General features: G+C 39.9%; 1 protein-coding gene across 1 annotated transcript in view; it reads right to left on the bottom strand.

Moving 5' to 3' along the window:
- Positions 1 to 13,369, bottom strand: part of KATNIP (katanin interacting protein) — a 60,353-nt gene extending 46,984 nt beyond the window's left edge. Inside the window, exons 1-6 of the mRNA XM_035889130.1 lie at positions 13,356 to 13,369; positions 12,668 to 12,744; positions 10,591 to 10,760; positions 5,786 to 5,868; positions 2,985 to 3,119; positions 718 to 979 (exon numbers count right to left, since the gene is read on the bottom strand). Of these exons, the coding sequence (XP_035745023.1) occupies positions 718 to 979; positions 2,985 to 3,119; positions 5,786 to 5,868; positions 10,591 to 10,760; positions 12,668 to 12,729 (712 nt within the window). The 5' untranslated portion in view covers positions 12,730 to 12,744; positions 13,356 to 13,369. The remainder of the gene's footprint in view (positions 1 to 717; positions 980 to 2,984; positions 3,120 to 5,785; positions 5,869 to 10,590; positions 10,761 to 12,667; positions 12,745 to 13,355) is intronic.
- Positions 13,370 to 13,563: the final 194 nt, after the last annotated feature.

Raw genomic sequence — 13,563 nt, 5'->3', positions numbered from 1 at the left:
TAAGGAATTAACTATGGATAAGGAAAAGAAAAAAAAAAAAAGGAAAACCAAAACAAAAATAATGAATGTACCTGAAATGAGGGGGGAGGGAATTTTGAGAAATACTGGATGTAGGTCAAGGTCCGGTTTCTGCCTGAACTCCCTATGTTTAACAAGCTAAACAGCTTTGAGACCTAGTGACTGGTTTGGGGTTTGGACATTGAGGTCTCCAAAGGAGAAGACCTGACAAAAAGAAGCAGCTCATAGCCAGACAGATTTGTTTTCTTGAATTAATACATCTTTCATCAGGGATGAATAGCACATGCTATGATGACAGGTACCCAGCACCCAGGATGTGAAATGGAGGAAGATGAGACTGGGAAGATTTGACTGCCTGGATTACTGCAAAAACACTTCAAAAATATATTAAAGAATAATAATCTCCTGAGAAATCTCAGTGAGTCTGAGACAATCTTAGTTCAAGTGTCTAGGCCTGGTGATGCAAGTGGGTTAACCAGGGCTGTATCTTTGTCTTTGCAAAAAATTTCTTAACATAGTAATAAGAGGATGCAAGTCTCCCAAATCAGGAGATTAAAACAAAAGGTTTGCTGAAGAGCATGAAAACTCATGAGTGTATGGAGTAACCACTAATGATTAACTAGCAGCGATTCCCTTAAACGTAACACTCTCAGAGAATTATTACAGTGCTGTAGTAGTACATAATACACGGAGACTTACTACGTTGATCCTGGTTGAACTCCACCACAGTAAGGGCACCAGAATCAAGGCCAGAGCAACTCCCAGCATCCTGACGTTCAGAAGCTTCTTTCTGCAGTGATTTACTGCTATGCAACTGAAGGCCTCCAAAGCTTGTAATTGTTTCCTCAGTGGGAGATGGTTCTGAAAACACTTCCTCCTCAACAGAGTCATAATCATCACTAAGAGAGGCGTCTTCCATCCTTTTCTCTTCTATACTGAGTTGCAAGCTTCTTCTCAATTTCTAGTACAATTCAAACAGATCTGTCAGAAAAGCTTAAACAAGTATTTTAAATTAAGCCAGTGTGGCTACCTCTTTGTCCCCTAGGAGAACGAAAAATCTTCTCATGAACTCAGAGCCATGATGCAGCTAAAAATATTCACATTCCTATGTCGTGTCTTCCCTCCTCTGATGAGGACTTGTAAAGACAACCTACAACTCCTTTGTTCCTTCTCATCAGAATCCTTGCAGGAAAATTCTGTAGGCCAAGGAATTTTCATGGGCAAAACCAATGTTTAGGAATAAGTTACAAACAGGAGATAAGCAATGGAGAGGGCAAGGGCATATATTTTTCCAGTCTCACAGGTTGATTACCCTATCTTTTGGCTTGCATTTGAAGACTAGCTGCAATCCAGATTTTCCAAATGCCTTCACAAGACTACAAAGCTAATGCAATAGCAGTTCTTTAGAAGCAATTGGATAGCTGATAATAGTCCTGTCTTGTACACAACTGTACTTCAAAAAACAGTAGAGAAGACTTGTGATCTAATGGACTAAGCTGCCAGTTTGCACAGATTTTTTTAATTGGACACTCTGTAGCAGGATTTTATGCAAAAATTAATCTATTTTGAAATTTACCATTCAAAAAACTGCCCTGCCTGTCTCAGCGTATGCCACAAACAGCATAGATGATGCTGGAGAGCCTTTTGGTTTTATGAATGTAAAAGGAAAAGACTTCACATATCTTAAATGCATTTTTTTTCCTGCCTTGTTGGTATTAGAAATTTTGAGATAAGTATAGGTAAGCAAACTCTATGAGTAAAATGAAAACCCAAAGCTATCTTAGGTACAAATGAACTGCGACAGCATATGTTCAGTTTGCAATGAAAGCTTCAAGCTGCTCTTCTGCTACAGATTACACTTGTTAGGAAATCCATGTTGACAGAAACATATTACAAAGAACAGGCGAAAGGGGGTCTATAAGCAACCTGAGGCTTGATATTGAGCATGTCTTTATGACAGTCAAGACTAATATTTCTAGCTATTTGACAGGGAATTATACAGGCTTCCCTTTAGTTTGAAACCTCATGACATCTGCATTGTAACAAGACATTCAAGAAAACACAATATATTGTGTTTTCTTGAAGCTATAGCTTCAGGAAAACCGAAAGTATTTCCATGTGGAATACAAAGAAAAGTGGGGGTTTCGTTCAAAATTATTTGCTTGCTACTTACATGTAAATGATTATAAATATCCATCAGCATAAACAAGTTACTGGTTAGTAGGGGAAAAAAAAAGGCAGAAAGATGCAAGCTAGGAAAACACACTTGGGAAGTTTGTCTGATGTCAGTGGTAAGATCTGTAGACAGTTTCCTATATAGACACGACTCCACTACCCAGAAAACCTTTATTGATGTCATTAATTGGTCAGGCAGAAACACATGCATAATTTTTCGTTCATTTATTCATTTGTCAAGTGTGCTAGAACAAACTGCAATTAGGAACCAAATGGAAGGCTGAACTGTCAAACAACAGAGCCAATAAAATAACAACCCTGATGGAAAGCAACTGTATTGATTATAATATTTTAAAAACTTTACTCTGACTTCTGTTAGGTAAAACAATGACATGCAACAATTTTAGCACGATTATTCAAAAACTAACCCAAACCCAGAAAAAGCTGTTATTTGAGTTTTCTCTAACCTGATGGCCAAGAGTGACATTCAGGTGGACAAGCATTAAGTGAACTGAGTCTCCTTACATGAAATACCTTGGCTGTATCCAACAGAGCCAATATTCTACCTCTTTAAACTAGGATTTAACATGTTATAGTATTGTTCACTGAGATTAGATTTTAACAGTAGGCTTACTTTTTCATTTTTTCCTTCTTTACATCACATCCCATCAATGCAAAATCGTCGAGCAAAAGAAACCATTTTTGCATGCTGTAGTCAAGACGGATACCTGGGCCCATTCATATTTCAATTGACACTACCATGAACAATAGAAGGCAACTGCCAACTGTACCTGGGAGTAATGGAGAGGATCATCACCATTTGTCTCCATGCTCAAGCTTTCATAAGGTTCAAAATCCTCAGAATACTGAAGAGGAGGCTTAATGCAGAGTTTAGCTCCCCTTTCTGTTTTAATCTCCACAGTTTTCTGTTAAAAGCAGCACTCAAAGAAATTAGACATCTTTTGTGCTATCAGCAGTACAAAAAGAATAATCATCACATTTTACATAACAATATCTAGATCAAGCAATCTTTTTCCCCTCTGTTCCACAGAAGGTTTTTTGTGTCCTCCCTGAGCTCACCTTTGGGTCCCTGCATTATGGTTTAACTGCCCTAGTCAAACTCCCCACCTGCTGCTGCCATCCCCCAGCGGGGCACTTTAACAAACCTGGTATCTGCTGGGAAGACAACACAGCAGGGCTCAAGCAATCTAGGAGATTTCTAGAGTGCACACGGGATTGAGAAGCTAACAGGCAAAGGTGCTCTGCTGGAGATGCTGAGAGAGCTGGGACTCTTCAGCCTGGGGGAAAGAAGGCTCTGGGAGATCTCATCAATGCATATAAATACCTGACAGGTTATCTGCTCACTGACAGGACAAGAGACAATGCACACAAATTAAAAAAAAAAAACCATGAAATTCCACCTGAACAGAAGAAAAAAAAATTTACTGTGAGGGTGACTAAACACTGGAACAGATTTCTTAGCGAGGTTGTGGAGTCTCCATCTGTAGAGTATTCAACACCTGATCAGGCACAGTCCTGGGAAACCTGCTCTAGCTGACCCTGCTTGAGCACAGGGATTGGACTAGATGATCTCAAGAGTTCCCTTTCAACCACAATAATTTTTTGATTCTGTAATGTCTATGTATGAAAATGACTACTTGAAGTAATTGCAATTTTCTGAAGACATATTACACTCGTGTGTAACATAACGAGGGGGAAATGTTATGCCATAATCATTCAATCACAAAGATTTCTTCGCCTTTGTCAATGTCAGACATGGCTGAGAAAGGGGTTCAAATTAATTTGTTTTACTTCATAACTAGGATGCAATCAAATTATGCACACTGTCAGTTACTCAAGCATGGTTAAAGAAGGGTAGAAGATTTGAGACACTCATCTTGCCATAGCACAGAATTTCAGTACTCCAAAACATGACAAAAGAGAAAGTGGAAGTGCATATACCTCTCTCAAGGAACAGTTATCTGTAAGGAACTTTTTCCCCCACTTTTGAACTCTTGTGCAGACATATTCCATAGAGGGAAGTCTCCTAAGCGAACGATGGGAAGAGGACTGTTTCATTAAAGGTAACATGTGGCACAGAATCTGTGGAACTAATATTAAACTTACTTATCTGGTGTTCACACACTCCTCTATGATTTTGTAAGAGCCAGGAGCAGAGATGTCCCAGAGAAAAGATCCTAAGGCAACCTGGCTTTTGATAAAATACGTTCTTTCCATAAGTCTATCTTCCTGCCTCAGCGTACCTTAGCACAGCCTAAGTTTGACAGTTTTGAACAGGAATTGCTAGGTCCTCTAGCTATCCAAAAAACCCACAGGGAAAATTACTGGGAAAGCAAACTGCTGTCTGGCACAACCTGCATCTTACTCAGTGGTTACACATTTCCTTAGCTAAATAATTCCAGTTGTTCATTAAGATACTATAACTCTGCTATCCTCCCATCCAATTGGATAAAAGATTTAAGGTATCACCCTAAGCTAGTCTCAAGTAGTAGCTAGTTTTTAGTATAGCTATCTCTATTTGACTAACTTTCCAGTCCAGCCAGAGGAGATACCTCCTTCTTCATTTGGCTCTTGTGATTAGAACAACGCACGTTATGACAGGCACACATTTGCAAACTTAGCAAACAAGTTCTGACAGGCCAGAATGTAAGCAGTGATCTACTGGGAGAAATAGCAGCTGAGAAAATGAATTCAAGTAAGCAGTAAGGGTGGTAAATAAAGTAATGCAGCCTTAAAACTTGAATGTGCAATCTTTGCTGAAAGAAAAGAAAACCTGCATGACACGAACACTTGATCCGCAGTGACACGGACCCCTGATCCCCAGTCACTCAAGCGTAGACTGGACATCCAGACAGGGCAATTGCTAATCAGGTAGGGTAATTATTTGGGTGACATGTCTCAGTTGTTGAGAATTCACATTTGTTCTGTTAATTAAGTCATACTACTTGACAGGTTAAGTCAGATCCTTCTTCTGGCCAAAATAAAAAAAGACCATTGAGTTTTCTCCAGTGAATCAACAACTATGTAGCTAATGGCTCCAAATTTCCTATAGGCGGGGTATTTTTATCATCTATAGGCATTTTCCTCCCCCCTGATCTACAAGAATCTGTCACAAATTACAACTCAAGCTATGCAAATTACACCTCTGTGTCCCTTAATGCTATTGCAGGGTGGAGAACAGCAGTGACAGGCAGGCTTGTATCTTCAAAATGAGATTCTCCAACCTTTGCACTAGATAAGCTCTCTAGGCTTCCCATCAGAGATGTCAAGCAACAGCTATTCTGCTGGAAGACAGATTGAGCCAATCATGTCAAAGCTACAGAAGTTTCCACAATGGATGTCACCGCAACCAGACCCTTTCAATGAGATGTGCCTCTTTAGGCTTCAAAGTAGACACAGAACTGGTCAGGGTATCATTTCACGTTGTCACTCAGTATCCAGACCAAACCAAGACTCAGATTCTACGAGAGTTCCAACTTCTCACTATCTGCTACATGCAACAAATTTCCCCTACAATTTTTTATGATCTAAGAATTAGTTCAAAGATGCATTCTTTCAAACTGTTTCTTACCTGAAGCCAACCTCTGCGTTGTATTTTGCTTGGTGCAGTCTGTGTGCTGTGTTCTGGCAACTCACTCTCTTCTAGCTGGGTTGCTTTTTCAGAACATAGAGACGAGAATTAGGAGACCAAAAATAGAAATATGATATTTGACAATATACACCATAGTTTGCTTTTTTTTTTTTTTCCTCTCCCAGTTGAGGACAGAAGAGCAAGTCATTGACATGCAAATGGTATCAACAACTAATAAGGCTTTGTACTTCAGATACTGGCTAGTGGTGTATTAGTAGCCGGAGTTTTGAACTTGTTCAGGGACAGTCATCATCATCATCATGTGTATTCAAGAGAATAAATTGTTTAAAGATACATTAGCTTAACAGCAAGTGAAGCCCCACATTCACAGACATGAAAGTACAGAAATATGTTCTAGAATGGGGTGCACATCATTCTAACTCCTAGCTGGTAGACAGCAAGCTGTCTTAGGAAGCCAACTGAGCCCAGAACCCATACTACCGAAGGCAGACTCTGACAGATGGGGGCCCAGTGAACAGGGGATACGCTGGTTATACAAAGGAATTGCATGTGTTTACTCTCAAACTAAGGAAAAGTAAGGTATTTGCAGTTTAAACAGAAAGTATTAGGTATTTAACACACTGTACAGAGAAGGATTCTTCATGTACATGTTACAAATGAAGAGCAAACAATCATCTTCTTTCATTTCTAAGGCAAGGAAGAGTTAGTTCCAAAATTTCTGCAAAAGTTCTGGTATGGTCAAGCAGAACTAGGGGTTCCTCTGCTGGAAATGGTCCCAACTTACTGTGGAACAATGGATTTTTGAGAAGATGCTTTGACTGAGACAGAGACACAAACATCTTGCAGGTCACATCAGCATCCTCAATGGAGTAAGGGCATCACCAACACTCTCAATAGCATCCTAAATAAAGGCATCTCATTTCCTATGTCCAAGACAGATTTACAGCTTCCATTTCTTCTCAGTGGAGAAAAACAGCTGATGCAAAACCTTTTTTCTTTAAGCCATAATTTAATGGTCACCCTAAGCCAGCAGAAACTGGCACTACCAATAAAAGAAGCAGTCGTCCTACAAAGGTCAGAGAATCACAGAAAGATTTAGTTTGGAAGGAACCTCTGGAGGTCACCTAGCCCAACTTTCCATTCAAAGCAGAGCTTACTTCAAAATTAGATCAGGTTGCTCATTATAACTCTCAATTTTCTTTTTTGGGTTGGACAATGCTGTGTGAACCTGTGTTCAGAGAACTGATATGGGCAAGTTTTAACTGAGGAAAAACATAAAAGAAAGATTTAGTTTGGAAGGAGCCTCTGGAGGTCACCTAGCCCAACTTTCCATTCAAAGCAGAGCTTACTTCAAAATTAGATCAGGTTGCTCATTATAACTCTCAATACCACATTTTCTTTTTTGGGTTGGACAATGCTGCATGAACCTGTGTTCAGAGAATTGATATGGGCAAGTTTTAACTGAGGAAAAACATAAAAGAAAGATTTCTTCTAATTGTAGTCACTTGTGTAGTCTGGTTCACCATGAGATTGCACAAACGCTGGTCCAAGCAAGTAGGAGAGACCAGACACAGGGCAGGACCATTCTTGGGGGAACAGTGTACGCTTATGCCAATTTAGAGTGATCATAAATTACAGAATAAGAAGAACAAGATGTTATCCTATTGCTTCAGCACAAGGTCAGTGTACGCTTATGCCAATTTAGAGTGATCATATTACAGAATTACAATCAATTACAGAATAAGAAGAACAAGGTGTTATCCTATTGCTTCAGCACAAGGGATCTGTCTCTCAGGCCTGCAACAGGACTAAGAACAGAGGGGGAAAGGAATGGACTGTTCCAAGGAAGAAACAAGACATGGAATATCTTGTCCGGCAAAACAGCCTTTCCAACTAGAGCTCCTGCTACTCCATTAGGCTATTCCTAAGTAATTCCAGAAATGCCGTGCGGTCATTAGCATTGGTGCTGATTACTATGGGGCTTTTCTAGCGCTGAGCATGAACTCTCCTGAGGTTACAGTGCTAGCAGCATGGTCTTATTCAGTCACTGCTTTGGGACAGAATTGGAAGCATCTTTCACTTCCTAAGCAATCCACCTCTTCTGAGCAACCGCCCAGAAGGCCACTCATGTATGCTATAAATGTAAGTAGGAACAGGGGACAGGGTAGGACTCTCGTTATCACTGCTGAATATTTGGTTCTCAGAATTGTTTGAGTATTTTGTGATGGATTCATGTGACTGGGTCTCTCTGAACCAGGGAAAACAGTAGTTCACATCCCAGGCAGAAGCTGACGTGGCTTAGCTACTCGTCTGTGCTACAAACATTACTTCAGAACAAAAACATCTTTCTCATGGGATGGATGGGATGCGAATACCAACCACCACCTGCTTTAGCACACAAAATAGGTCAACTGGTGTCATTCCCTCGGAGACTTGAGCTGACAGTGCCTATTCTGGTAGCCAAGGACTGAGTAATACATCGTCAAAAGCAAAGGAGACTCCATGCTAGCCTTAAACCACATCTCTGTGACCACACCAACATTCAGTGGAAGTACACACATGGTTGTGAAACTATGCCTGGGTTATACATCCAAAGAAATGACAGCATACCTAGAGATCAGCTTCACTACCTTATAAGCCATTTGTTTACTTGAATTCATTTACCAAGCCTAAGCGTAAAAAGTTTATCAATCACTATTATCATGAATTACTCCTAGGGAACACAGACAAAGAAAATAGTCCAGACAAACAGATTTATGATGACACTTTCAGGAACCACAAAAAGGGATTTGTGCCCATTCTGTATTATTAAGTATCACACATTTCTAATTTTTCAGTGAAGACTAGTCCTATAGATAGATGTTTTAGAAGTAATAAATGATGCAATAACTCTCATGGGAGATGGATAGAGAAGAAAATTCAGTGCTGTATCTCAGATAGAAATCATTTCTGTAAGTAAAATCATATTCAATCATTGAGCAGAAATGCCTAGAAATGAAACAGACCACAAAATTGCTCAGGTATTACCCCCAGGCAAGAAGTTTATACACGTCACACCAATGACTCCCACTCTGGACTCCAGTGGTAAAATCAAATGGAAGAAGAAAAATGACAGGATCATGATTTAGTTGGTATCTTTCACTGCAGCTGCATGTGTTTAAAATAACAACATCGGATAGCTAAGAAACAGCAAAACACTGAGTTCTCTTCTGCAGAGGTAATGCTGCTGTCTCTAAGTTGATGGAGCTGAGGAAAAGAACAGAGACCGTCACTGAAGTCCTTAAAGGTCCCTAAGACAAGCTGAAGTATTCTACCTTAACTGAATCAAATGGCATTAAGCAGCCAGAAAAATAAACAACTTTGGTTAACCTTAGAGATAACAGCAGCACAGCAAAACTTCCAGAGGAAATTTCTCTTGGTGGAGTTCTATTACAGCTGCTGCCACAATATCCCTGCACAATTTTTGGACCAAAAAGTCAAAGACATTGTTTTATACCCTCTTTAGTTACCTAAAGGTAAGTCATCCTGGTGTGACAGAGCACACAATTTCCTCCTTTTTCCACTTTCCAGAACATGAATGTTTTTGCATCATTACACACAAGTTTTTACTTTCACATAGAACAGCGGTACTAGGTGACCGGCTGATTCCCTATCACCATCCCCTATAACCTGCAAGAAATTGTACAGCAGACAGCTAAGCCTGAACACACTTGAACTTGAAAACAAGTAGCATGTATCCAGTGTAGCACAAAACCAAAGAAAAAAAAAGAGATTGAGCTTAGAGTCATGGTTAGAACAGTTACTGAAAGAAAAGTTAGTTTCCGGTATTGATGAGTTTAATAAACTTTCAATCATTATAAATTATCATATTAAGTAACTTTTTTAACTCTTTGTCTTCATTTTTAAGTGAAAATAAAGCTTAAGCAGACACTATCTACACATCAATAGATTAAAAGAATACACTTTAAGATAGACTGGTTGTATCAAGCAGGAGGGTAACAGACTAAGGTTGGTAAACTGCTTTACACAGGGATTTAGTGAAATCAACTTTATTTGCATGATGATAAATAGATTAGAAGCCCAGTAAGCTCACACTTTATACCTTCATACATGCAAAACTATTCTTGTCACTACATTGCTCTCTATGACAGACATGACTTAAATTAGAAATAAAATACACATTTTTAATAAAGCCAGCTAATCACTGGCAGAAAAGGGTAGATTTTCTTTACTTCAAATATTTAGATAAAGAGTAGCTGTCTTTTTAAGACAACTATTATAGCTTAAACGTAACTTATGAGCTTAATGCAGCTATTACTGGATATAATTTGATTATAGTCTATGTCATCATATGTCATTTGCATATAGGACACTGGACTTAGACAACCAGACCAGATCTTAAAATACATCAGATCTTAAAGTCCATGAACGGTGTTAGGTATCAGACAAAGGCATACAATTATTTTTAACTGGCAACTTATATACATCTTCTAGTTTTAGTTATAATTGTTTAACAAATGGAGAGGTGAGGAAATTAACCTTTGGAATTAGTTAGGGATCAACTAAGAAATTGATAGGGTGTTGCAGAGACCGTTCCTTACATACAACCAACATAAGAAGTCTGACGAAAGAGTCCCGTGGAATTTCATTCCAGCAAGTTCAGATGCTGCTGTCTCTTTATCACAGCCTGACCAGTAACCTCACTGACCAAATTACAGCTCTGATGAGTAAATGTTTTAAATAGTTCTAGACTGCAATCTGTGTAAAACTCTCATATAACTCACCATTTGTCCTGGTGGTCTTTGTCTCATTCTTAATGTAGCCACACGAGTTGATTTTTCTGCGGTAATTTCTCAGCTCTGAATTAGCTCCATTCAGATACAGAGAAAATCCTTGTTCTAACTGCTCCAGTTTGATTTGTATAGGATCCTTTCTTTTTAAACGTCCCAGTAGCCTGAAGCAGAAAGGATAATAATTCATCCTTACGCAGCACATGTACAGATGGTCAGATCAGCAATAAATACAAAAACACGTGCTGTCACAAAGCTGAAAAATATGTTCATAGTTCAAATAACAATTTCAGAATACAGCTTCCATGATCTGTTTCTGTTCTGTAATGCTTGTACGAGTATCCACACGCTGTGACATACAAAGTTTGACGCAGCTTCTCCCTTCTGAGATTTTTTCCATGTTGTTTCTCATTTCACGTTATTTTTGCCATTTGGTATTTAGTATATTTAACCCTTCTTCTGAAGATTTTTTTAAGAGTTTTACTTAGAATTTTAAAAAGTTTAAAAATGGTTGAGCTCTTTTCAAGAAAAAATTAAGGAAAAGACTATTTGTGTTTTTGAAATTTGAGGGGGAAAGCCTTCAGTCAATAACGCAGTTAGAGATACCAGAAAATTAAAGTCTGGTTAAAATAATATTAAAAAACCACCCTTCCCCAGGCTCAGTTCCAGTGAAACACCTACCCTCCCTTCTTCCAAGTCTCATCTTCCCTCCTTTCAACATGGGTTATACTCAGTCCATCCTAATTTCTTCAGTTATGTGACATGCAGGCCAGGAGGTTGGGGCCATGTGGGTGACAATTTCTGCCTGCCCCTGCACGGTGCTTCCTGGTTTCCCTCTGACTCCAGGGTGGGTCAATCCACAGGCCCAGGTCCCCCAGGTGTGTACCTGTTCTGACACAAGTCACCTTTTCCCAAGAAGTGTGCCCCCAACCGTGTCCCCAGCACTCCTCTAGGCAGCAAGCCTCCGCAGGAGCACCCTACCCCCTGCAGCCACCTCTCTTAAATCCACCCCAGGCTGCTCTGACTGGTGATGGTTTGGTACATGATGGGCTGTTTCTGTGAGCAGCCCAGGGCCATACCTGACCTGCTCTCACACAGGCTGCTCTGCAGCCCCCACTATCCAAAACTGCCAGTTATGCCCAGTACAGGGATGTATCCAGCGTGCCTCCTCTGAAAGGTACAGTTGCTACCTGCTTGCCGTGCTGCAATTCAGTGGCATTTGTCTCCACCAAAATTCAGAATGAGCGCTGTGGTAATAAGGATCAATCATTAAATAACTTGTTTTTATCCTTTCCTAAAACTGCTTTAGGAGACTATATATGAAAGAAACCCATTTTCACAAAAAAATGGCTGTTGTTCTAACACAGCTGTGGCTCTCGTAGGTTTTTTTGGTCTTTTCAACAAACAATGCAGTTTGTTACAGGATTTGAGGCAAAGGTAAAGGAGGGAATCCAGCAAGAAGGTTCTGTAGACCCTTCTGAATTAACCTATGAAATTCATCTGTCTAGGTACCAGGACAGGAAGGTTCATATGAACAAAGATTAAAAGAAATGTTTTAAACTTGTCCGAAAGATACTGAAGTTTGCAAAAGCAACCTAGATGTCCTTATCTCCCACCTTAGCAGAGCCTGACTCTGCACATTTAACTGAGCAACCTTTGCATGCAGTTTTCTGTGTTTCTGACAACATAAAAACCTTGCCTCATAACAACATCCTCACACAGCGTGAGCTGCCAATTACTTCTGAATCTAGAACCTCTTGTTCCAGAAACAAAAATCTTCCCTGTAAGCCATGGAAACAATAAACATTTTATTAATAAGTTCATCTATATTTCAAAGTATGCTGAAGAAATATTGTGATCTCCTCTAGAAATAAGAACTTTGATGTACTTCACAAAGGGAAGAAAAGGGAATCACCTGAATGTTTTAAGACACAGGAAGTCAGACTTCGCATTACAAGTTTAAAAACCAAGTTTTTAAACTGATATTCACAACTGCTGATATTTGATACTACATTAGATAATACACAAGGGATATTACACGCTCAGTGGTGGTAACAATTCTGTATCTTACCGGTTTCTCTGCTGAAGGGATATTAAGTATTCGTCATGTTTTTCATCAAAGTCAGTCACCATGTCCTTAATATAAAGCTGAAATGAGAATTGTCATACTGAAGTATAGAAATTATTTTTTATAGATTACTACTGGTTTTGCACTCTCAATAGACAAGAACGCTATAAGGTGAAAAAAAGTTCCTCCTTCAACAAAGCATAAAACTATCAGTGTAGTAAATAAAGTTCCTGAAGAACAGAGGAAGCATTACTTGTTTTACTTATTTTTCAGAGCCCTTCATAATCTGCTGAAGAGCCTAAAAATACTAAAAATGGAAGGCTTATGCTAGAACGAGCTTGTAATCCAAGAACTGACAGGCAAGTCAACGCTGGGGCGCAAGCTGCGAGGGCTGTGCCCAAAGTCCAACTGTAGGACCATTTTCCTGAACTGCTACTGCTCAAGAGGTTAGTTAATAATAGAAATTATTCACTACAGAGGCTGTATATATTTGAATTGTTTAATTAAAGATTTTACCTTGCTTTCCTTTCAGGAAATACAAACTTTTCCAGCAATTCCCACCAACTATCCCAGAGTTGCTCCTGCAAGTTGTGGTGGGGTGCCCACTTATACACTTGGAAGTTTAAACTTGCCACCACAACACTTACTTTAGTTCTGTGCCAAACAAAGAAACCCGTGTTCTGTCTCTTACCGACTGCAGAGTATCTCTGCCAAAACGCTGCCCCTTCCCGCGCCCCCGCTGAGGTAACGCAGCCTCGGGGCCAAACTAACAGCTCTCTGCCGAGCAGGGTCCCCGCCCCGAGCCCCCTGCGCTTTGCCGCTGCAGCACCGGCGGGCGCCGAGGCTGAGGGGAAACCCCACCACAGCGGCGGGCACCGCAGCGAGAAAAGGCCGGGCCA

This window comes from Egretta garzetta, unplaced genomic scaffold (genome assembly GCF_000687185.1).
Source record: "Egretta garzetta isolate BGI_Z169 unplaced genomic scaffold, ASM68718v1 scaffold42, whole genome shotgun sequence".
Classification (NCBI taxonomy): Eukaryota; Metazoa; Chordata; class Aves; order Pelecaniformes; family Ardeidae; genus Egretta; species Egretta garzetta.
This window is presented reverse-complemented; position numbering and strand designations above follow the sequence as displayed.